We start from the raw sequence: 24,879 nt of genomic DNA, 5'->3' as shown, positions 1-24,879 counted from the left end.
CATCTGTCATTTCCTCTCCCATTCAAGATTCCATTCCTCTCAGAGATGCCCTGTAACAGGGATGGAAGAAGAGAAGTGTCCAGAATCACTTCTTACTGTGCTCTTCAGCCCCTAGGAGTGCCCTCCCCCAAACTCGACACTTCTTGTTTACATCTACAGACTAATCAAACCCAATCCACCCTGCATCACGTTTCTAAACACTCACTGATCACTATTAATCAGCAAGCTGGCTGTGCTACTGCCCAGCCCTGGGAGTGTCTTGTTAATGATGGGAGAAGACTGCCAAACGGCCAGCTCAGCTCTGGATGGTGAGGGGTGAGTCTTGTCCAGACTGAGGAGGCAAAGGCACTAGCCACTAGCTGTCTGGCATAGAACGGGGATCCCTGGGGCTTGATAATGAGACATGAGCAGGCCCTGTCTCTGCAAAGAACAATGTTCAGAGTCCATCCATATGCAACCCCCCTTACTTTACTTTTCTTTTTCTTTTTCTTTTTCTTTTTCTTTTTTTTTTTTTTTTATGTCAGATGATCTTGGAAACCAAATAGGGTGGAGGGAAACCTCAAGGGTGAAGGAAGGCTAGGTAGCTGCCCCAACAAGAAGACCTATGCATTTCCCCAGAAGCCAGATCTAGAGACAGATGGCCTACGGCAGCAGGAGGGATTCAAGGTAGGTAATCAGAAGTACTTCCAGAGGCAAAGCATTGCTAAAACTATTCCAGGGCAGGTTACTAAGGAAAGAAATGTTACATGATCATTTGCTCCATATTTATTAGCTCAGTCTGTTCTATACTTATATATGTTTATGTTCAGGTTTGGGCTTTCTGTCAATATATGAAATGGAGGGAAGCTGGTATAGTATTTATGTGATGCCCCTTGCTTTCTTCTCCCACTGGAGATGACACCCTCCAGGATGCCCAGCCATGTACTGACCAGGCACCACCTGAGTGATCAGATTAGCCACCAGGTCAAGAAACCACAAATCAGCGTGTCATGCCGGTGGCTAGAGGCCAGGGAACTAAGTCCTGAGGGGATTATAGAAGTTAATCAAAGCAGAGGAAAGCCTGTTCCCAGGAGCCAAAGGGTGGCAGAGCAAGAACTTAGTGAGGGAGGTGTCCCAGAAGTCAGTCGCAGAAGGCTCCATGGGGGAGTGGAGCTGGAAGACCAGGCAAGAATAAGCATGATGCACATGTCATAATTGGTTGGTTTCTAGTGGAGGGATTTCAGGCAAGCCCCAGGGGAGGCATTTTTTGGAATTGGCATCTCTGCTAGGAATCCACCTCATTGAAATAGGTGCCCAGAGCTACATGCCTTTTGGAATTTGGCCTGTGGGTGACATGTCCTCTAATTAGGGACAGGGTAAGCTCTTAAAGACGTCTTTCTTCCTCCCAGAACCTCTCACAGGCCTAGAACAGGGCTCAGTGCACCACCTCACCCCGACCCCCACATCCATGGGGAGTAGGATGAGGGAAGGTACAGCTGCTTACTTATCTGCCCACGATGACATGTGAGCCACCAAGAACAGCAGGCTCAGCTGCTCAGGACCCCGGAGCCAGGACCCCCAGGAGAAACACAGGGCCCAGTCTTCCTTCCTGCAGATCCCAAGCTTAACACTTTTATGTGGACAGCAGTTCTGGGGTGGGGTCGGGGGGAGGGATGTCAAACCCTGAGTATCCCTCAGGTGAATAAGACAAACCTCTGAGTCTAGAATTAACTGAGGCACCCCTCCTTCACTCTCTGTCTCCTCCTGGAATTGCAAAGGAACAACCAGAAACAAAGTCAAAGTTTCCAGAAAGAAAGACAGACTTCGTTTAAAGTCTATATGGCATGATAGTCAGGGAGGAAGCCTTTGGGCCCCAAAGATAAAGGTTTCATTCCTAGCTCTGCCACTTACTCTCTTGTGACGTTGTGTGCAAAAGAAGAAGGAATGAAAGTTGACCTGGATTCTTAAGATCTCACACCCCCATGTACGAACTGGGGACCAATGATCTTGTATTCTCTGAGTTCATTATAATGAATTTGTATTATTTCATAAGTTGGTGGGTTGGTGGCATCGGGGACAATGTGTCTCTTTAAAAAAGGAATACTTGAAATCAAAACAGAAACACCAAAAGTAAATACTAAATAATACAAATTTGGTTTGCCTAAAAACAAACATATAAGTAATTATAATTGGGGACAAAAATAACAATACCAACTTCATAGGGCTGACCTGAGGAATAAATGAGCCAATCAGGTACAATCTTGGAACAACCCCCAGCATGCTGTAACATTAAAAAAAGGGGGAGGGAGGGTGGGGGGAGTGCCGGCTATTATTTTTAAATACCCTTCCGGCAGTGACAGGGTTAACATTTTGTCACAGGGAGGGTGTACACAGGCATCTAATTGAAAGAGGAGCTTTGCAAAGCAAGCAGGGCTTTGTTCCCTTTTCAGTATTTCTTCATACAGTAAGGAGATAATAGAATTATTTTCTTCATAGAGTTCTTAGGAGGATTAAGTGAAATGATACGTATAATGTGCTTAGAACCATGCCCGGCACTGCGTAAGCACTGGTTAATGAGTGAACGGTCCCCAGGCTGGGTGGCTGGAGAAAATGCTGGAGAAGAGGCAGGTGCAGACTTCCTGGCTGCAGGGAAACTCTGTTCTGTTGATCAAGGAACATAAATCTTCCCTGCTATGGTACAAGACAAGCATTGAGACACAAGAATTTCCTGAGAATCAATCAGGATGGCAGACCTGGGCCAGGTTTCCAAGGAAGCTTGCTGTATTTCTTCCCCTGGAGGTGTTCATTGGTCTAGGACCTAAGGCCTCCTAAGGCCTCCCTGAAGACCAGACAGCATGGCCTCTGGAAGGTCTTCTCAGCCTCAGGATTCGAGCTGCAAAGCATCTGAGCTCCTAGAGCAGGGATCTAGAGCAAAGACATCTGGTCCACCTGGATCACCTGGGCTTAGGGTTGAGAAGACACAGGTGCTGGACCATAAAAGAAAAAAATCCCAAGCTTTGCCCCCCACGCCCCTCCAGCCCTTGCTCTCTGGCAGAGAAACACACAAACATATGCTTCCAGCTACTCACCTGCTGCAAGCCTGGCCCTGACCCTCTCCCAGAGAGACTTTCAGGAGGGAGGGCCAGGGACCTTGGGCCACTGGGAAAACCCACTTTTTGACAGCAGACAGTTGAACACATAACACTGTTTTCTAACAGTGATGGCACAGCAGGGCTGAGCTCAGTGTGGTTTACCTCGTGGATCCCAAAGTGGGCATAGGAGTCGAAGTAATAATCTCGCGAGGTCATCTCCTCTGGGTTCAGCAGCTTGGACATCTTGCCCCGTCCCGGGCAGCTGGGTTGAGTGGACACATGATGGACACATTGCACAGGCTTGGGTGGGACGACGGGCTGAGGGGGTTGCGGTGGGGGACTGTTCACCTGAGGGGAAGAGAAGAGCTTGGTGTCAGCAGAAGCAATGAGGTCCTGCCCTCTGAGATGCCGCCCCGCCTTCCTTCCCCTCCCTGAGCCCCGCAGCTCCCGTCTGCTCAGCAGCAACGCTTAGGTGCCGATGGACCCTTCCAGCTTTCTGGCAGGCCAGCTGAGGGCTGTGATTTGTAGAGAGGTTCCATGCTACTGAGGAGCCAAAAAGACCTCAAATTAACCCAATTCCATCACTAACTAGTCAGGCGATCTGAGTCAATCAAAAGGCCTCAGTTTCCAGATCTGCTAAACAAGGGCAAAAATACATTCCTTAACAGGCGAATAGTGAACACCCCCAAAGGGAGAGATGTATAGCATCACAGAGCCTTGAGGCTGGAGCCTAGATTCCAGAACCAGTCTGCCAAAACCAGAGCCCCAGCTCTGCCACTTGGGAGTTTAGCGCCCGACCTTGGGCAAAATTATTAACTTCTCATTGCCTTGGTTTCCCTATCCCTCCAATGGGAATAAAATGATCTCCATGTCCTAGAGTCACCCCTAGAATCAGATAGTTGGTATTTGTAAAGTGCTTATAAAAGGGCCTAGCACATAACCGGTATCTGGTTTTTCATTGTTGTGTTGTTTTGTTTTTAAACTTTATTTATTTGACAGAGAGAGAGAAAGATCACAAGTAGGCAGAGAGGCAGGCAGAGAGAGAGAGGAGGAAGCAGGCTCCCTGCCGAGCAGAGAGCCCAATGTAGGGCTCGATCCCAGGACCCTGAGATCATGACCTGAGCCGAAGGCAGAGGCTTTAACCCACTGAGCCACCCAGGCGCCCCTCTTCGGTATCTGTTAAACTGAAACCTGCCTGTGCCCTTAGGAAGATTGAGTTCCTGGGCTTCTCTCCAGCAGGCAGCACTTGTCCTTCAAAACGTAGGTCTCTGAGGTTCTGGGGCCTCGCTCCTGCTGTCTCCCCTCCTGCTTTCTGTGAGCTTTACTCTGAAATTTAGCAGAAGTTTCCTCCGGACTGCGAAAGCCCACGCTGATGGGGGCCTCCTGCCTGCACACGAGCACGTTCGCTCTTTCTGAGTTCCCAACCCTGCCACGAAGCCCCGCGCTACACCCCACTGCTGCTGGGGGTCACTGGCCAGCCCCTCCTCCTTCACAGGCTAAGGGGACGAGGGAGAAGGAGAGAAAGTTCAGGGAGTTCTGGGGCCCCAACGTTCAGCTTGACTGCAGACACAAAGTCAACCTAGGAGAAGAAGCTTCGCTCCCCGGAGCATAGGAATCCAGGTGTGCACAGCACAGCAAAGGGCTCAAAGCAGGGCAGAAGTTTAAAATACTGAGAAGCAGTATTATCCAGCAGTTGGTCCTCTGGGATTCCTGGATCCCAGTCTGCCACAGGTAAAATTAAAAATAAATGTTGAGAGGCAGGTGATATGGTGTAAAGCGTAAATCCTGGGGCCACACTGCGTGGCTTTAAAACACCGCCCTGCTGCTTAGTGGCTGGCGAATGACCTTCGGAAGTCATTTGTCACCATGTGCCTCGGTCTCTTCCACCATGAAATAGACATCATGATGAAACTCCTCTGAGAGAGCCATCAAAAAGTTTGGGTGAGTCCATACCTGTGAAGTGTTCAGAACAGTGCCTGGCAATAGTAAGCTCTAGTATTATTACTACCATTATTATTCATATTACATAAACATGTCTCTGTTTCATGCCATGATTTTCTAATTTCTGAGCTGAATCAGCTCAGACTTATTAATGTCCTTCCCAACAAGGGAAATAGGGAGGCCCTAGGACAGAGCAAGTTCAAGAAACCCAAGAGACTCCCTCTCTCCATTATGCCGTGCGAATAGCCCCCAGACTGCCCTGTGTCCTGGGCTGGAGAGGAGTGAGCTCAGGGGAGGGTGATGGTCCCATTTTCCTGGTGTATCTAGGCTACAGCCTCTGGGAAATAAGCAGACTTCCCAGTTTAGCAACATCAGGTTTGAGGTCGGTGAGATCCCGGCTGGCTGGCAGAGGCAATCGAGGCTGCCTCATTAGAATGCAGCAGGTGTGCCCACCCTCGGCTTGGGATGTTGGTCACGGTCTCTGGGAGGCTAAAAATAGACTGTGTCAATTGCATACTCCCGTGCTGGCTGCAGAGTCACCTCTAAAGCTAAAGAAGGTTCCGTGCATGAAGCTCACCCCAATCTTGACACTATTTAAATGTATTAAAGAGAGAAAAAGTCCTAGCTGGTCCAGGCAGTGTGCATGGTCAGGGTCACAGAAGCCTCCTGTACCCCTTAGCTGCCATTCAACTCTGATTCCAAGGTTCTCTTTCTTATAGGGTCCCCAAGATCCTTTTCTCAGTTGCCAACCTACAAAGTATCTACCATGTCCTACGCATTGCATTTGTAAGGCAAGCGGGTGAATGGGTGGGGAGGGGGGCGGCATTTACCTCCATAACCACAGGTCAAACTAGGAGGACAAAGAGGTGACTGTGGCACAGTCCCTGTTCCCAAAGGCTGGCAGCCTGGCTCAGCCCCTTGCAGAGGGGACTTGCCCTCTGTCCATTAGCTGATAGATGTGTCCTATCCCTGGAGGCTGGGAGTGGGGCAGGAAACAGCAGTGGTCCGTGGTCCCAGGCATTCGGCTACCTGGGGTGCTGCCTTTCATTCCATAAATACCTACTGAATATCAGCTGTGGCAAGGCACTGTGCAGCTTCTGTGGAAGAGCAGAGACGTGTAAGAAGAGTGTCCTCAAATGGATCTGCTTTCTGGTAGGAACGTAAGACTTTTGAGGGCTCCACTAGATGAGGGAATAGGATTTGTTTCACAAGAAAAGCTCAAGCAAACGGTTCTGGGAGTTTCAGAGAGAGAGAGAATTCACTTTAAAGAATAGGAAAATCTTGGGATAGCTGGCGGTGGGGTAGGTGGGGAGCTTTCTGAATGGGTTTTGTTAGGTGGAAATAGTGGGAGGGAATTCCAGGAGGAGGGAATGGCTGGAGCAAAAAGGCAGAAGGGGGGGAAACTGTGGGCTTGTTTAAGGAGCAACTGGGCCAAGATAGTGGAAGATTCCACTGAAAGGAAATTAAGGCCAGGTTAACAGGTTGTAATTAAATACAAGACAAGGGGGAGTTGTTGGTGGTTTGTTACCGGAGAGTTCCATGCTTGAGCTCTACTTTAGGAAGATTAATGTGGTGGCAGGGTACAGGAGGGGCAAGGAGAAATGACAAGTCAAGGAACCGGGGTTGGGGGAGCAAGATATGAACTTATGAGGCCATTTTCAAAGTCCAGTCAAGAAATCATGAGAATGGGAACTACTGTTGTGTTAGAGGGCCTGCCCACCAGGGAAACCACAGAAATCGAATCTCCATAGAGACTGCCTATGGATTGGTAATGGACGGGATAGAGAGGAAAATAGAAACATTGGAATCCAAGATGACCTCAGAAATTCAAGCCTGGTGACCAGGAAAACAGTGGTGACATTAACAGGAAAAAGCAAGTCAGCAGGAAGAGCAATTAGGGCGAGAGAGGGGAATAATGAATTTCCATTTGGATTTGTGAAGATTTTATTCATTTGAGACAGATACAGAGGGAGAGAGAGCATGAGCAGGGGGAGAGGCAGAGGGAGAGGGAAAAGCAGACTCCCTATTGAGCTGGGATCCTGATGTGGGGCTCAACCCCAGAAGCGAGAGATCATGACCTAAGCAGAAGGCAGATGCTTAGCCATCTGAACCACCCAGGTACTCCAGATTTGTGAAGTTTAAAATGTCATTGAGTCAGGGCACTTGGGTGGCTCAGTTATTAAGCATCTGCTTTCAGCTCAGGTCATGATCCCAGGGTCCTGAAATCAAGCCCCATATCGGGCGTGAAGCCTGCTTCTCCCTCTCCCACTCCCTCTACTTCTATTCAGTCTCTCACTGTCTCTCTCTCTCTGTCGAATAAATGAATAAAATCTTTTTGTTTTAAAGAAAGTGAATACCCTTAATATGTAGAGAACTCTTATAAACAAATAAAAGGAAAGCAAGCACCCCTCATTTAGCATTGGACAAAGAATCTTATGGTCAATTCACATAAAAATAAACACAAATGGCAAATGAACATGAGGCAAAAATATTTAGCCTCTATAGAAACCAGGGAGCTTCAAATTAAAACAAAAGCTATCATTTTTAATTATTAAATAAGCTTGGCTCCTCCCACAACTACGGTAACACTGCATTTGTAAAGGCTGTAGAGAATGAAGTACTTTTATACAGTTCTAGAGAGGATTTTTCTGGAAGGCAGTTTGATAAAGATGCATGAAAAGCCTTTAAAAGCACAAATTCTTAAACCCAGTAATTACTTCTTTTGGAATTCATCCTGAGGAAAGAATCATGGCAGACAACACAAAAATAGGAGTCAACCTAGAGGTTCCATGAAACAAAACTGATTACATAAAGGATGGTACATCCACACAACAGAATGCTATGCATCCGCTTGTAATGTTGTGGCAGAGTGTTTAATAAAAGAAATATGATCACGATAAACTGTGGGTTGAGGAGAACAAGTGGGAGAAGAATAGACAGTGTGATCACATTTTTAAAATTAAAACCTATCCATGCCTGTGTTAGGGGAGAGACTCAAAGAAGTCACCAGAATTGGCAGCAATTACGACAGGGTGTTGGACGGTAAACAGTTAATTCTTTCCTTTCCTGTGTTGACACTTTGTAAAATGTATGCCATTAACATGTACTGCTTCTGAAAAGAGCAAAGCATAATAACATCGGCAAAAAATAAAAATAAATAAATAATAAAAAAAGAAAGAAATGTGATCCCAGACCTCTGAAAAGAAGCCGAGGCTAGCGCTCTAGATGGAGACCATCTACTCAGAGAAAGGTTGAGGGGATCACCTGGGAGAGAACCCCAGGGAACGAGGTCGAGGGGAATGAGGCTGGGCCAGGGAGAGAAGCCAGAAGCCTCCTTCTCTGAGGACCTTGGGGACACCTGGGAACCTGGGGGGAAGAGGCTTAGGGAGAATGTGTTCTCATCCCTCCAGCTCTGTGTCTGCCCTCCTCTGAGGATGTGCAATCCAGGTGAGGCACTCCAGTGTCCAGTCAACAGCCCCAAAGCAAAGACAACTTCTATCTAGCTTCACTTATCCAGAAGGACTCTGTGCTAGTGACGGCTAGATGTGCCGTCACGTCTAGAGCTGCAGAAGTCTCCATGCATGAAGTAGAGTCCAATCTTGACTCGATTTAAATACATTAAAGAGAGCAAAAGTCCTAGCTGGTTCGGGCAGCATACGTCATCAGGATCACAAGGGCCTCCTGCGCCCCTTAGCTCTGACTCCAGTGTTCCTTCTCCATAGGGTTCCTGAGGTTCTTTCCTCCATGGCCAACTTACAAAGTATCTACCATGTCCCATGCATGTCCCATGCACGCATTCACCCCATAAGGTAAGCAGGTGAATGGATTTGTGGGGGTGGGGGGACGGCATTTACCTTGATAACCACAGGTCAACCCATGAGGACAAAGAGTTGACTGTGGCACAGTCCCGGGTCCCAAAGGCTGGCAGCCTGGCTCAGCCCCTTGCAGAGGGGACTTGCCCTCTGTCCATTAGCTGATAGATGTGTCCTATCCTTGGAGGCTGGGAGTGGGGTGGGAAACAGCAGTGGCCTGTGGTCCCCAGGCATTCGGCTACTTGGGGTGCTGCTTTTCATTTCCATAAATACCTACTGAATATCAGCTGTGGCAAGGTGCTGTGCAGCTTCTGCAGAAGAACCGAGGTGTATACAAACCCTCCAAATCCCCATATGGGCATATAGGAACCAGTATAGGAATCCAGAATTTTCTGTGGAAGCTATCAAAGTTGGTTAGGCCATACTGGAAGGTCCTTTGGAGGGGATCTGGAAACCTAGTCTTTGCCACATCTACCTACCCTGAATGGCCCTGGAAAGACTCGAGCAATGTAGAGGTTGGATCTTGGAGGAAGATGGTGAGTTCATCTGGGAAGTCAGAAGCCCTGACTCCTCCATAGGCCAACCAGAGGCTCTGAGTGAAGGCAGCTTCAAACTTCAACTTACCTTGTCTATATTGGCTAGTAAGTCAGACAAGGGTTTGGAATCACAGTGGGAGATGGAGACCAGACTGACTCCCAGCCTCCCCACAGCTGTGGCTATCACAGCTCCGATTTTCTCCCTGTGCCCAGGTTCCTTCCCACTAAACACTCTAGTGCTGCAGTATGAGACCTGTCTGTGCTCACATTATTCTCGAGGTCCTTCCTTGGTGCAGTGGGATATTTGGTACCACAGTGCACACAGACCGGCTTGTCTCACTCTCCCACCTCCTCCAAGGACCCCCCACCTACTCAGGGCACCACTATTTGCAGGATAGCATGTTGCCTGCCTTCCTGATCTTTTGAGGCGCACCTGTCACTGTCAGGATTTGTGACATTGTCTTCTGCTCTTAGTGTCGACTGCTGACTGGGACTCTTTAAACACTGTGCCGTGCCTCTAGACCTGGTCTTTCCCAAGGCATCTTCGGCAGTTTTTCTCAGCAGTAAATCATCAGTGATCTTCCTAGTCTACCCCATTCTGCTGGGCTGAGTGGGCCCAGGTCCCATTAGACCCTGAGATAACATAAAGGGTTGTGGAAACACCAAAACTGGAGACCAAAATGAGGACGGCTTCCTGAAGTAGTGTTTGAGCAGGTCCTTGGAGGGTGGAAAGGGGTCGGGCGGGGGGGGGGGGGGCGGTTTAGGGAGGCATTTTTTTCCCCAAACTCACTGCCATCTGAAAATAAGGGTAGACGATAGGTGATGATAATGATAATGATCGATCCCTAACATGGATAGATCCCTAACAGTAGGCACTGTGCTAAGTACTTTACAAACAGGATCTCATAAAAGCCTCATGATAACTCAATGAGGCACTGGAATTTACAGACAAAGAAACTGATGCTCAAAAAATTCAGTCAGGTCTCACAAGTAATGGAACCAGGGCCTAACTGATATCTGTTGGGCCCCAAAGTCATGCTCTTGACATTGATGCTGTGGTTAGCTCAGTTCAGTCACACCAAGCTTAACTGAGCTACTGCTATGAGCTCTGTGCTCAGAAACAGGTGGCCAAGCTGCCCTAGACAGGAAGCCCCAGTCCTGGGGAGAGGAAGAAGGGTCAACAGGCAATCACTAAAAGGAAGAAAATGCTTTGGTGAAGGTAGGCAGAAGTAGGTACCTCTCCAAGGGAACTGAGTTCAAAAGGGAACAAACAGTAAGCTCCCATTTATAGACGGAGGAACTGAAGCCCACATAAGCCCACCCTAGACACATTCTAGGGTCACACAGGCAAATCCAGAGCTGAAATCTCTAAGAAAATAGAGAAGAAGTGGTGGGGAAGTGGGGAAGGAGGTCTTTGGAAGGAGAAGGGAGGGGAAGGAGATACGAAGGGGGAAGCTAGGCAGCAGGGGGCAGAGAGGAGCCAGCACTTCCTGCACCAGGCAGCTGAAGCTAACCCGAGCCCATTGGGCTATAAATGGCACTTACTGGCACCAGCCCAAGCTGTAAAAACGATTTTCCTGAGAACAAGAGGCTCCACTGGAGGAGCCAAATCCTGCTCTGTTTTCCAAATGTCAAGAGAGCTTTTTCGAACCTGAGTCGTCTGTCCTTAGCAGCAGCCTGCCTGGCCTGAGGTCCCATGGAGGGGACAGAAAGGGGTCTGCAAAGGGTGGGTCATTGCAAGGTGGCAGAGGAGAGTGTGGGAGGAGGGGTTAGCCCCTCGCCAGTCCTCACCACATCTTTTTTCCCAGATGCCTCTTTCTCCCTCCCACCTTCTTCTAGCCCATGTTCACATGTGGCCCCTGCCCCAGGGGCACCCCCAGACACTAATCACACCCTTTCTTCATTCTGATGTTTACTCACAATATTGTGATATTGTGGTCCATGTAGTTGATAATCACCTAGGGTGAGCTCTTCTGGCACCATCTGTCTGCCTTTAGATAGGGACCAGAGCTTTAACTGAAAGGAGAAAATTCTAATGGTAGAATGTCAGGCAACAGTGCTTTGTTGGGCATGTGGACCTCTCCTGTTGTCCAAGATCACCTCAAAAATACATAGCTTTCATGTCTGCCTTTGGCCAAAAACAACCTTGTTTCCACCCTTATATCTACCCTTCTGCAGCCGTGTTTCCTGTCATCTGGGCTGAAGATGATCCCCAGCAAAGCAATATTGAAGCCAGCCTCCCCGCAAAGAAGTGCTATGCTAGAGTACATAGTCCCACATGTACTAGAGTACGTAGTCCCAGCTCATGGCTTCTCACTCTCGGAGTCAGAAACCTGCAAGATTGGGGGACAGGAAGAAGCATCTCGATGCTGCTGGTCCCACGAAACTGTGTTGCCTTCCTGTACATGGCCACCAGGACACCCTGGCCTGTACATGTCAACACTCACCCTCATGTCCCCCACTAGAGTTAGCTCTTTAAAGTCATAGACTCTCTCTAGAACCCCTTGGGCCAAGCCCAGGCACTGAAGCCTGTCACAGAGCGTCAGCTGCTGTCACCCACTGGGATCATCCTGTTTTACAGTGTCCCTGACTATGACTGGCATTTTGGCAGAAACTATCTTCACATGCCTAATTACTTCAGACTCAAGTTCCCTCCAAGCCTGCCCTTCCTGGAATCCTCTTCCCTTGGGTCCTGCCACCCCCTGTTGTCAGTCCCCACTTTCCGACTGCGGAATGCTTTGCACTGAGGAATGTTGCCAGGAGGCCTGGCAGGACACTTGGCTGATCCAGGGCTTTCAGAGGGGTCTAAGACAGTGGTTCTCAATGACTAGTCCCCAGACCACCAGCATCAGCATCTCCCGAGAGCTTGTAAGAAATGCAGAAATGCAAATTCTCAGCCTTTACCAGAAACCACTGAATCATAATCTCTGTGGTAAGGTTTAGCAATCTGTTCCAACAAGCCTCCATGTGATTCTGATGTATCACAGAGTTTGAGCTCCACTGGTCGAGAGAGTTACATTTTTCCACATTGTATTCCACAGACCAGATATTCCTAGAAAAGGGGTTCTGTGGTCAAGTACATTTAGACAAATAAGCTGTAGAGATTTCTTTTTCTTCCCCGCCCCCCCCCCCCGCCAGCTTTAATGAGGTATAATTGACATGTAACATGTAAGTTTAAGGTACAACACAATGATTTGATATATCTATATACTAAACATGTAACGAGATTTCCTAATGGCAATACTTTTAAACCTTTACTTTACTAAAACAAATTTGTGAATCTCCAAGAGGGAGAGAGGGTGTCTTTTGCTACCAAATTTATGGCTGCGACACCCTTCTTTTCTGAGCAATCTATAAACATCTCTAGAAATTAATGTTCTGAGGAAACCATCTGGGGAACTCTGATTTAGGATAGTGTTTCTCTATTAAAATCTCCATCTACCACCTTGGGATGGGAGTCAGGCCCTACCGCAGACCAATGGAAGTCAGAGCCTGTGGGAGCGAGCCCCCAAAAGCTACACATTTAACAAGCTCCCCTGGTTGATCCCTATGAAATCCTGGTCCAGACAGAGCTGAGGACAGCTACCTGCAGTCTGCATTATTCTCCGACCCCTAACGCAGTCCCCAGGGCCAGCCTGGAGTAGCCTTGGTGCTACTGTGATACCCCAAACAGTGTCAGGGCAGAGCCAAGGACACCTGGTTCAGAGGCAGCAGCAGTTCACAGAAAGCACCTTAGCTCCCACAACGAAAGAGCTGAGATTGAGTGTAGCTGCGTCACCTTTCATTGTGGGAGCCAGGTGACCTTGGGCTAGTCCCTCACCTGCTGTCATTGCCAGGGTCATGATGTGTCTCAGTCCTCTGCAGCTGTGCACTGTGTCTGGGCGCTTCCCATCAGCCCCTGGCTGTCTCTTTGTGGTACAACAGCAGTGCCTGCTTCAAGTCAAAATGGTTTTGCACCCACACGGCACTCCCTCTGTCTCTTGGATCAGTAACTGCTGGGAAGGAATCTATTGGGTTTGTTGGGCCTGACCTATTTTTTAAATAAACCGGGGCTGTTTTCCAGCTATTAGTCACTTTTCTCCCAAGCCTCCACATATTAAATTCTCTTCTTATATCCTCAGATATTTTGGCTGCAAGAGATGTCAGGTTAATTGGATGCTTGGCTCCTGGCTCTGCCTCCTTAATGGGCTTAAAAAGCAGACTCTCCCCCACTCCCTTCACTTCCTCCCTTTTCCCTCCCCAAGGCAACAGGAGATTTTTTTCTCTCCTTTGACTTCAAAGAGGTCACCATTCACTTGGCTTCCTTCTATGCTTTCCTGTACGGGCACATGTGCAGAAAGACATAACCAATGTCCTCACACCCACACCTCACCCAGAGTTGGACTAAGCTTTAATTTTGTATTTGGGTCAAACCATCCCTGTAGGACCAGAGCTGGGTTCATGGCCTCCCACCCCAGACTGGGTCATCCATAGAGACAGGGCGTATCGGGCAGAGACTGTACAGATGGGACATCTGTGGGTTTTGGTCTTGGTTCTTTCTATCCTAGTCAGGTCACTATGCAAAAGCAATTTAACCTTTCCTATCCTCAGTTTCTTTTTCTGTCAAGTGACAACAATTATGTGTCTTGCTTCTTTCATGAGCCTACTGTGATGACTGAAAGATGCTGAGTATGTAAATACTTGCAGGAAATTCTAAAATGTGGTAAAGAAGTATGAGACTTCCATTTGTGGCAGTCTGAATTTATGCCCTTATACTATTTTTGGATGTCCTCTGGGCTCTTCGCTGGCACTAGACACTGGCTTTGGCTACTCTTAGCATTCTGTTCTTCCGCCTGCCTGAATCTGGTCCTCCCCCTCCACATTGTCCACTCTCTAGGCTCTATTCTACCACCCTCCTTGGCGCTTCCTGAGTATTATGCAATTGCTATCTTCAGGAACATGGTCATCATGGAAAGTCAGTCATTTTTTCCAGCCCCTGACACCTGGTCTCATCTACTCTATTCTGAGCTCATATGGCATCTGCTGGTCTAAAGCTACTGGTTACATTCTGTGCTACTTTGTTGAAATATGGTCTCACAATTGTAGGTGTTGCTTCTACAACCAAGAAGTAAATTCCTTCAGACCAGTAACCAGATCCTATGTGTCATTATTTCTCCTTTAATACTTGGTATAGAGCTGGGGCTCAATAAAGATGTGTTGGTTACAGTATCCTTACACTTCAATTGGGTCGATGTTGTCCTTCATAAATATATTATGAAAGTGGAATGAAGGAGACTTTTTCCCCACCATGTAATCAGAGACCTTTCATTCCCCTTGAAAGGGTGAGGAGACAGCAGGAAGAAAGACAAAACTGAGAAAAATAATTATCAGAATCTTAATAATACTTAATACTCCTTAGAGGGTTCAAGGGTACTCCACATGTCTTTATCGAGAAGTGTCTTATCTCCTGATCTCCTGAGATTTCTAGAAGAAAAAAATATCTTTCAAATATGGAATGGATTTACTCAGTACCCATAATTTCAGCTGTACAGACTACAAGTGGTTTCAAGTACAGATTCAAGTGTATCTGTTAGACATTTTCCCAACAACCTCTTCACGCCAAGTAATGCAGTGCCAGAAATGCAGGTAATGATACCGTAGCTCAGGGAAGCTGACTGATAGATTCAGCCCATATAACATACCTGGTCTGGACCTCAGAGCTGACCCTCACAGAGCCTCAGTCCCCATCATCTGCTACTAAACTGATGACTGAATAAAAGTGAGCTCATACATCAGAAAGAAAATCACAAGTTATTTTCAAGACCATAGCCACACCATTAGATTCTCATCTGGTTTCCATGGACTCTTCCAGACACTTTCTATGTAGTTCTAGCAAACCCGTTTATAAGTAAATGTATTTCCACTCAGATCCTGAGCAGAAATGACTGACTCCTTTAATCAGAGATTCTGATGCAAGTGTGCACAGGAAATACTGGCATTCCAGTTAGAAAGAGAACAATGTCAGCCATCTGGTATATATTTGGCCACTATTCCAAAGGTGGCCTCAAATGGGCCAATGACAGATTCCAGGAATCTGGATTATTCAAAGCACTCCCAGGCAAAGCCCATGATCAGTTTGAAAGCTAGGCAAAACATAAGAAATAACAATTTTCAGGACACTGTATCCCTGAGATGGCAAACAAAAAAGGTGAATTCTACAACAGCCCAGCTTGTTTCCTGTTTGTGAGTATCAGGCTACAGTGTAGGGATTGGAAGCCCAGCTATAAATCTGTTTTAATGGAAGAGATGGAGGTGGGACTCTGGAGATAGCAGGACAGTGAGAGTCCACAAGACAAAATACTGGAGGGTAGAAGACTACAGGTGGTCGGGGGGCTTTGGAGACCTGGAGAGAATGTCAATCAAGCCTTCAGCTGAGGTGGATCAAACAATGCATGTGAAGAAACTACCTGATGCCAGGGAAAGAATTACTGAGAAGACAGAGGGACCATTTTGTTGTTCTCACAGAGGGACAGGAATACTTCTTTCCCTTGAAGGCTTTCTACTTCCCTTATGAAGTAGAAAACTTCATAATTCATGAATATGCTAAAAGGTTTTTTTCCCTTAGTAGTGGAAATTAGCCCTAAAGATTGCTCTAATCCCACCAAATAAAGCTTAAAAAACAAGACCTGAAAGGTTTAAACTGTTCAACTAATTTACCTGTATCCCAGAACAAAGCCTAGAAATAGGATATATCAAAAAATATCCAGTACCCAACAATATCTCAAGGTTTGGATTACAGTGTTTACCATTCAGTCAAAATTTATCAGACTTACCAAAGATCTGAGAAAATGCTACCTATAATGAGGAGAAAAGCCAATCTCATACTATCAACCCAGAAAGGAGACAGATGACAGAATTTGTAGACAAGGTCATTAAAACTGTTACTGTAACTACTTCATATGGTCAAGAAACTAGATGAGAAATTAAACTTGTTAAGTACAGACATCAAAGATAGAAAAATGACCCAAACTGAACTTCTAGACATAAAAATTATACATGATGAAAAGTATGCTGGGTTAGGTTAATAGCAGATTAAGCATTAAAGAAAAAAGTACTTGTAAACTTGACACAAGACAACAAAAACTATCTAAAATAAAGCACAAAGAGGGAAAAAATACTGAAAAGTAGTGAAGCAGAATGAAATCTTGCCATTTTCAACAATATGTATGGACCTAGAGTGTATAATGCTAAGTGGAATAAAATAGTCAGAGAAAGACAAATACCATATGATTTCACTCATATGTGGAATTTAAGAAACAAAACAAAGGAGCAAACAAAAGGATAAAAGAGAACAACAACAATAACAGTAAAAACACTCCTAACTGTACAGAACAAACTAATAGTTACAAAGGGGAGGCGGATGGGAGGATGGGTGAAATAAATGAAGGGGACAAAGAGTACACTTATCTTGAGCACTGAGAAATGTATAAAATTGGAGAACCACTATATAGTACATCCGAAGCTAATAAAACACTGCACATTAACTATATTTGAATAACAAAAAAAGTTAAACAGCATCAGTGAGCTGTGGGACAACGTCAGGTGTCCTACTTGACATGTGATTGTAGCACCCAAAGGTGAAACAGAAAAATAGTTAAAGAAATACTGGAACGGTGGCTCAAAAATTCCAAATAATAAAAACCATAAATTTGCAGATCCAAGACACTCAACAAACCCTGAGGATAAGAAATATGAAGCAGAAAAAAATACAGCAAGTTACAACATAATTGGGGCACCTGTGTGGCTCAGTCAGTTAAGCGTGTGCCTTCAGTTCAGGTCATGGTCCCAGGGTCCTGGGACTGAGCCCTGCATTGGTCTCCCTGCTCAGCAAGGGAGTTTGCTTCTCCCACTCCCTCGCCCAGCTCCTGCTCTCTCTCTCGCTCACTCACTCACTCCTCAAATATATAAATTCTTAAAAAATAAATAAAGGCAACATAAAAATATTTTGAGTCTTACAAAAGCTGAGTAATTGGGGTGTCTGGTTGGCTCAGTGGGTTAAGCCTCTGCCTTTAGCTCAGGTCATGATCTCAGGGTCCTGGGATCGAGCCCCGCATCAGGCTCTCTGGTCAGCAGGGAGCCCGTTTCCCCGTCAGTCTCTGCCTGCTTCTCTGCCTACTTGTGATCTCTCTGTCAAAATAAATAAAATCTTTTAAAAATAAAAGCTGAAAGATTTCATCATCCTCAGGCCCACACTATAAGAAATGTTAAAGGACATTCTTTGGGCAGAAGGAAAATGACATCAGACAGAAATTTGGATCTACATCAAGAACGAAGTGCTCTGAAAATGGGTGAATATTTTTTTTAAAAAACCCCACTTTGGGGGCACTTGGGTGGCTCAGTGTGTTAAGCCTCTGCCTTCAGCTCAGGTCATAGTCTCAGGGTCCTGGGATCGAGCCCTGCGTTGGGCTCTCTGCTCGGCAGGGAGTCTGCTTCCCCCTGTCTCTCTCTGCCTACTGTCTACTTGTGATCTCTGTCTGTCAAATAAATAAATAAAATCTTAAAAAACCACTTTTTTAATTATTATTTAAATATCTTTAAAAGATAACTGACTGTTTAAAGAAAAAAAAAATCCTATGGTATTTATAACATATACAGAAATAAAATGTATGGTAACAGTAGTACAAAGGTCAGAAGGGGGGAAATGGAAGTATCGCAAGATTCTTATAATATATGTGAGGTGCTGTAATTTTACTTGAAGATAGACTGTGATAAATTAAATATATATACTGTCTAAAGCAGCCACTTCATAAAAGCACAAAATGTTGTAGAAAATATTCTGCCACATTACTGAATTGTTGTATGACTTTTAGTAATTTTGGGGTGGAGTCTTTTGGGTTTTCCACATAAAGTATCATGTCATCTGTGAAGAGAGTTTGACTTTGCCAATTTGAATACCTTTTATGTCTTTTTGTTGTATGACTGCTGTTACTAGGACTTCTAGTACTGTGTTGAACAATAGCGCTGAAAGTGGGCATTTGTGTCATGTTCCTGATCTTAAGGGAAAGGCTCTCAGCTTTTCCCCATTAAGCATGATATGCGCTGTGGGCTTTTCATAGATGGATTGTATGAAATTGAGGAATGTTCCCTCTATCCCTACACTCTGAATGGTTTTAATCAGGAAAGGATGCTGTATTTCGTCAAACGCTTTTCTACATCAACTGAGAAAACCATATGGTTCTTCTCCTTCCTCTTATTAATGTATTCTATTACATTGATTTGTGAATATTAACCACCCTTGCATCCCAGGGATAAATCCCCCCTGATCGTGATGGATAATCCTTTCAATGTACAGTTGAATCCCATTAGCTAGGATCTTGTTGAGAATTTTGGCATCCATATTCATCAGGGATATTGATCTAAAATTTTCCTTTTTGATGAGATCTTTGCCTGGTTTGGGGATCAAGATCAAAACACAGAGATCAGTTGCTTTCCTATACACTAACAATGTAATTGTAGAAAGAGAAATTAGGAAATCGATTCAATTTACAATAGCACCAAAGGCCTTAAGATACCTTGGAATAAACCTAACCAAAGGGGTGAAGGATCTATACTATACTTCAGAAACTACAAAACTCTTTTGAAAGAAATTGAAGAAGACACAAAAAGATGGGAAAACATTCCATTCTCATGGATCAGAAGAATATAACATTGTTAAAATGTCTATATGGGATGCCTGGGTGGCTCAGTTGGTTAAGGGACTGCCGTTGGCTCAGGTCATGATCCTGGAGTACTAGGATTGAGCCCCGCATTGGGCACCCTGCTCAGTGGGGGAGTCTGTTTCTCCTTACCCTCCACCTTCTCATGTCCTTTCTCATTCTCTCTCTCTTCCTCTCTCTCAAATAAATAAATAAATAAATATCTTTAAAAAAAAAAATGTCTATGCTGCCCAGAGCAATCTATACTTTCACCATCATCCTGATCAAAACAACAATGGCATTTTTTAAAGTGCTGGAACAAACAATCTTATAATTTGTATGGAACTATAAAAGACACCAAATAGCCAAGAAAATGTTGAAAAAGAAAAACAAAGCTGGGGCATCACGTTACCTGATTTCAAGCTATTTTACAAAGCTGTTTTCACCAAGACAGCATGTTACTGGCAGAAAAATAGACACATAGATCAATGGAACAGAAGAGAGAGTCCAAATATGGACCCTCAACTCTATGGTCAAATAATCTTCAACAAATTGGTTAAAAATATCCAATGGGAAAAAAATGGTGCTGGGAAAATTGGACAGCTACAAAAGAATGAAACTCAACAATTCTCTTACACCACTCACAAAGATAAACTCTAAATGGGGAAAAGACCTCAGTGTGAAATAGGAATCCATCAAAATCCTAGAGGAGAATAAGCAATAACCTTTTGACATTGGCCCCCAGCAACCTCTTTTAAGACATGTTTCCAAAGGCAAGGGAAACAAAAGCAAAATGAACTTTTGGGACTCTGTCAAGATAAAAAGCATCTGCACAGCAAAAGAAATAGTCAACAAAACAAAGAGGCAAGCCACAGAGTGGGAGAAAATACTTGCAAATGGCACTATAGATAAAGGGCTGATATACAAGATTTATAAAGAACGTCAAACTCAACAACCCCCCAAAAAATAATCAAGTCAAAAAATGGTTAGAAAACATGAAGAGACACTTTTCCAAATAAGACAGATGCATGAAAAAATGTTCATAATCATTAACCACCAGAGAAATTCAAATTGAAACCACATTATGATACCACCTTACACTAGTTAGAATGGCAAAAATTGACAAGACAAGAAAAACAAATGTTAAAGAGGCTGTGGAGAAAGGGGAACCCTCTTACCCTGTTGGTGGGAATGCAAATTGGTATAGACACTTTGGAAAACAGTGTGGAGGTTCCTCAGAAAGTTAAAAATAGAGCTACCCTATGACCTAGGAATTGCACTACTGGATATCTACCCTGAAGATACAGATGTAGTGAAAAGAAGGGCCACCTGCACCCCAGTGTTCATAGCAGCAATGTCCACAAGAGTCAAACTGTAGAAGGAGCCAAGATGCCCTTCAATAGATGAATGGATAAAGAAGATGTGGTCCATAGATACAATGGAATATTACTAAGCCATCAGAAAGGATGAATACTCAACTTCTGCATCAACATGGATGGAACTGGAGGAGATTATGCTAAGTGAAATAATTTAAGCAGAGAAATCCAGTTACCATATGGTTTCACTTATTTGTGGAACATAGGGAATAATATGGAAGACATTTGGAGAAGGAAGGGGAAAAATGAAGGGGGGTAACTCAGAGGGGGAGATGAACCATGCAAGTCTATGGACTCCAGGAAACAAACTGAGAGTTTTAGAGGGGATGGGGTGGAGGGGATGTGTTAGCCCAGTGGTGGGCATTAAGAAAGGCATGCATTGCATAGAGCACTGGGTGCTATACACAAACAATGAATCTTGGAACACTACATCAAAAACTAATAATGTACTGTATGGTGACTAACATAATATAGTAAAAAACAAATAAATAAATAATAAAACCCACATGAGGAGGGGGAAAAAGTGTTATAGACAACAATCCAGGAAAGGGTATAAAATGAAATCATAACAAATACTCATGTATTACTCCCCCAAAAAAAGTTGAAAAAGGGGGTGAAAGTAATGAAGTACAGATAAATGATATAGAAACAAATAGCAAGATGGTAGACTTGAACCCAATAACATCAATAATTACATTAAATATAAATGGTCTATGGGGAGCCTGGGTGGTTCACTCAGTTGGGCAGCTGCTTTCGGCTCAGGTCACGATCCCAGCCAGACTCCTCAGATCAAGCCTTCCGTTAGGCTCCCTGCTGAGCAGGGAGGCTGCTTCTCCCCTGTCTGCCATTCCTGCTGCTTGCGCTTGCTCTCTGTCTCTTTTGCTCACTCTCTCTATGTCAAATAAATAAATAAAATCTTAAAAAAATAAATAAATGGTCTAAACACCCCAACTGAAAAGCAAATGTTGTCATATTAGATTTAAACACAGCCATATGCTACCCTATTTGAAACTTACTTTTAGCATATAAAAGTAAAAGAATGAAAGATGGCATACTATGTTAACTCTAATGAAAGGCAAGTTAAAGTAGCTATATTAACATAAGACAAAATAGATGTAAAATCCAATAACATCAGGAAAAAGGATATTTTCATAATGATTAAGATCAATTCATGAAGAGAACATAATTTCAAATGCATATTCATCTAATAAAAGATATATAAAATATAATAAGCAAAACCAAATAAACCAATTATTAATGAAATGGAAATTGAAAGTACAATGAGATACTATCTCATGCTCATTAGGGTGGCTAATATTTTTTAAAAAGAAGGAAAGAAAAAGAAAATATAAAGTTTTGGTAAGGATATGGAGAAATTGGAACCTTTGTGCACTGTTAGTGGGAATGTAAAATGAGGTAGCCGCTATGGAAAAAAGTGTGGCATTTCCTCCAAAAAATTAAAAATAGAATTACCATATGATCCAGCAACTCCACTTCTAAGTACATAGTCAAAAGAATTGAAAGCAAAGTCTTGAACAGATATGTATACACCCATTGTTCATAAAGCTAAAATGTAGAAGCAAATCTAGTGTCCATCAATAAATGAATGGATAAACAAAATGTTATTTGTATAGCCTCCACAAAGTCTTCTCCAGAAACTTCAAGAACAGTAGTGACCATTTTCTTTAAACCACATCTTATGAAAATTGTCAGCTGAATTTCATCTCAAGCTCCAAGATGGCCCATGCCATGGTGATGTTGAAAACAATTCTGTGGTGAAGCAAGATGGCAGAGGAGTAGGAGACCCAAGTATCACAGGCCCGAGGAGTCCAGCTAGATAGTTTTCAAACTATTCTGAACACCTACAAACGCAACAGGAGATCAAAGAGAAGAGCAGCAATTCTAGGAACAGAAAAGCAACCACTTTCTGGAAGGTAGGCCATGTGGAGAAGTGAATCTGAGGCAACATAATGGAAGAGAGATAATGGGGGGAAGGGCTGGCTCCCAGCAAGCAGTAGAGCAGTGGAGCACAAAATTGGAACTTTTAGAAGTCTGCTCCACTGGGGGATGTCGCTCCAGAGGCTGAGAGAGGGTGGGGCCCTTGCAGGGACAATATGGTCTCAGGACCTGCAGGGTCACAGAAAGACCAGGGTTGCCTGAGTGTGGCAGAGTTTTCAGGTATCAGAGCAGGGAAGCCGGCTGTAGAGACAGAGCCAAGCAGTGGGGTCTCAGATCAGGGTTACCATTAAACCATGATCTGAGGCATAGTCAGGCCACCGCTCTTGGAGGCAGGGACCCCACAAGTGACAGATCTGGGAAGACCCCCTCCTTCCTCCTCCAGGAGGAGCAGGAAAGGAGCAGGCTGTAGGAATCTGCTGGGTTTGGAGACTCCAAAAGGGGCCATGGGCAGAGATAGAAATGCTCAGTCACAGGCTGGGTGAGCTCAGAGCACGGCCAGAGACCAGGGAGATGGGGGGGGTATTTACCGCTTTTATCTGAGGGCACACTGAGGAGAGGGGACCCAAGCTCTTGGCTCCTCCGGGCCAGAGACCAGGAGGCCACCATTTTCATTCCTGTCCACCAAAGCGGTACGGAAAGCATTCAGGGAACAAAAGCTCCCAATAGCGATCCCGAGCAGATTGCTTAGCCAGGCCCCTGGCAAGGGCAACGCAATTCTACCTCTGGCAAAGACATTTGAGAATCACTACAACAGGCTCCTCCCCCGGAAGATTAGCAAGAACATCCACCCAAGACAAAGTTCACTGATCAGTGAGAACTGGGGAAGTCCAGAGCTAGGGGAAAGCAAAATATAGAATTCACGGCTTTTTCCTATAATACTTTAGTCTTTCAAAGTTAAATTTTTTTAATGTTATTTTTTCTTATTCTTTTTTTTTTTTTTTTTTTTTTAATTTTTTTTTTAATTTTTTTTTTTTTTTATTTTTTATAAACATATATTTTTTATATACATATATTTTTATCCCCAGGTCTGTGAATCACCAGGTTTACACACTTCACAGCACTCACCAAATCACATACCCTCCCCAATGTCCATAATCCCACCCCCTTCTCCCCAACCCGAGACAAACCATAAGTGACTCTTAATCTCACAAAACAAACTGAGGGTTGCCGGGGGGAGGGGATTTTTTCTTATTCTATTGCTTTTAATTTTTCCTCTTCCTTATTTTAACCTTTTTAAACATATTATCTTATCAGTACCTTTTTAAAACATCTTTTAAAATTTTCATTGTCATAGTCATATTCTATCCCTTCATTGTATTTAACCTTATTTTTTGTATACATATAGGTTTTTCTTTATTTAAAATTTTGGGATACAGTTTCTTCTAACGTCAAAATATACCCTAAATCTAGCATATGGCTTTGTTCTAGTCTCCAGCCTGAGCACATTCTCTCCCTTTTTTTTTTTCTTCTTTCTTTTTTCAACCAACTTCCTATCTTATCAATTCCTTTTTTAGAATCTTTTAAAATTTTCATCTTTACAGTCATATTCCATCCCTTCATCGTGTTTACCCTTATTTTATATATATATACTTTTTTCTTTCTTTAAAATTTTTGGAGGCAGTTTCTTCTAACAGACCAAAATATGACCAAAATACAGCCAAAATCAAGTGTGTGCCTCTGTTCTACTCACCAGTCTAATATATATAAATGCATACATCTATTTTTTTGTCCTCTTTTCTTCTCCCACTAGTTTTGGGTCTCTTCTGATGTGGTTAGTGTCTATTTTTCTGATGTCCTTACTACCCTTTTAGTATTTTGTTCTCTCATTCACCTATTCTTATCTGGATAAAAGGACAAGGCAGAAAAGCTCACCACAAATAATAATAATAATAATAATAAAGAAAGAAATAACAAGAGGCTATACCAACAGATAAGGACCTAATCATTATGGACATTAGTAAGATGTCAGAACTAGAGTCCAGAATGATGATTATCAAGGGGCTAGCTGGGCTTGAAAAAAGCGTGGAAGATACTAGAGAATCCCTTTCTGGAAAAATAAAATCCTTTTCTGGAGAAATAAAAGAGCTAAAATCTAACCAAGTTGAAATCAAAAAAGCTATTAATGGGGCACCTGGTGGCTCAGTGGGTTAAGCCTCTGCATTCCGCTCAGGTCATGATCTCAGGATCCTGGGATCAAGCCCCACATCAGGCTCTCTGCTCAGTGGGGATACTACTTCCTCCTCTCTCTGCCTAGTTATGATCTCTCTTCCTCTCTCTCTCTCTCTCTCTCTCTCTGTCTGTCAAATAAATAAATAAATAACTTTTTTTAAAAAAAGCTATTAATGAGGTGCAATAAAAAATGGAGGCTCCTACTGCTAGGATAAATGAGGCAGAAGAGAGAATTAGTGGTATGGAAGACCAAATGATGAGAAGCTGAGCAAAAGAGAAACAAACAACTACTGGACCATGAGGGGAGCATTCGAGATATAAGTCATAGCATAAGAGGAAAC

The 24,879-nt window shown here is 44.2% G+C and overlaps 1 protein-coding gene across 1 annotated transcript in view; it reads right to left on the bottom strand.

Moving 5' to 3' along the window:
• Nucleotides 1-24,879, bottom strand: part of PRMT8 (protein arginine methyltransferase 8) — a 100,680-nt gene that overhangs the window by 50,406 nt on the left and 25,395 nt on the right. The window contains exon 2 of the mRNA XM_059184532.1: nucleotides 3,234-3,419. Within this exon, the coding sequence (XP_059040515.1) occupies nucleotides 3,234-3,419 (186 nt within the window). The remainder of the gene's footprint in view (nucleotides 1-3,233; nucleotides 3,420-24,879) is intronic.

This window comes from Mustela lutreola, chromosome 8 (genome assembly GCF_030435805.1).
Source record: "Mustela lutreola isolate mMusLut2 chromosome 8, mMusLut2.pri, whole genome shotgun sequence".
NCBI classification, from domain to species: domain Eukaryota; kingdom Metazoa; phylum Chordata; class Mammalia; order Carnivora; family Mustelidae; genus Mustela; species Mustela lutreola.
Note: the sequence above shows the minus strand (reverse complement) of the source record. Positions and strands in the feature narration are given on the sequence as shown.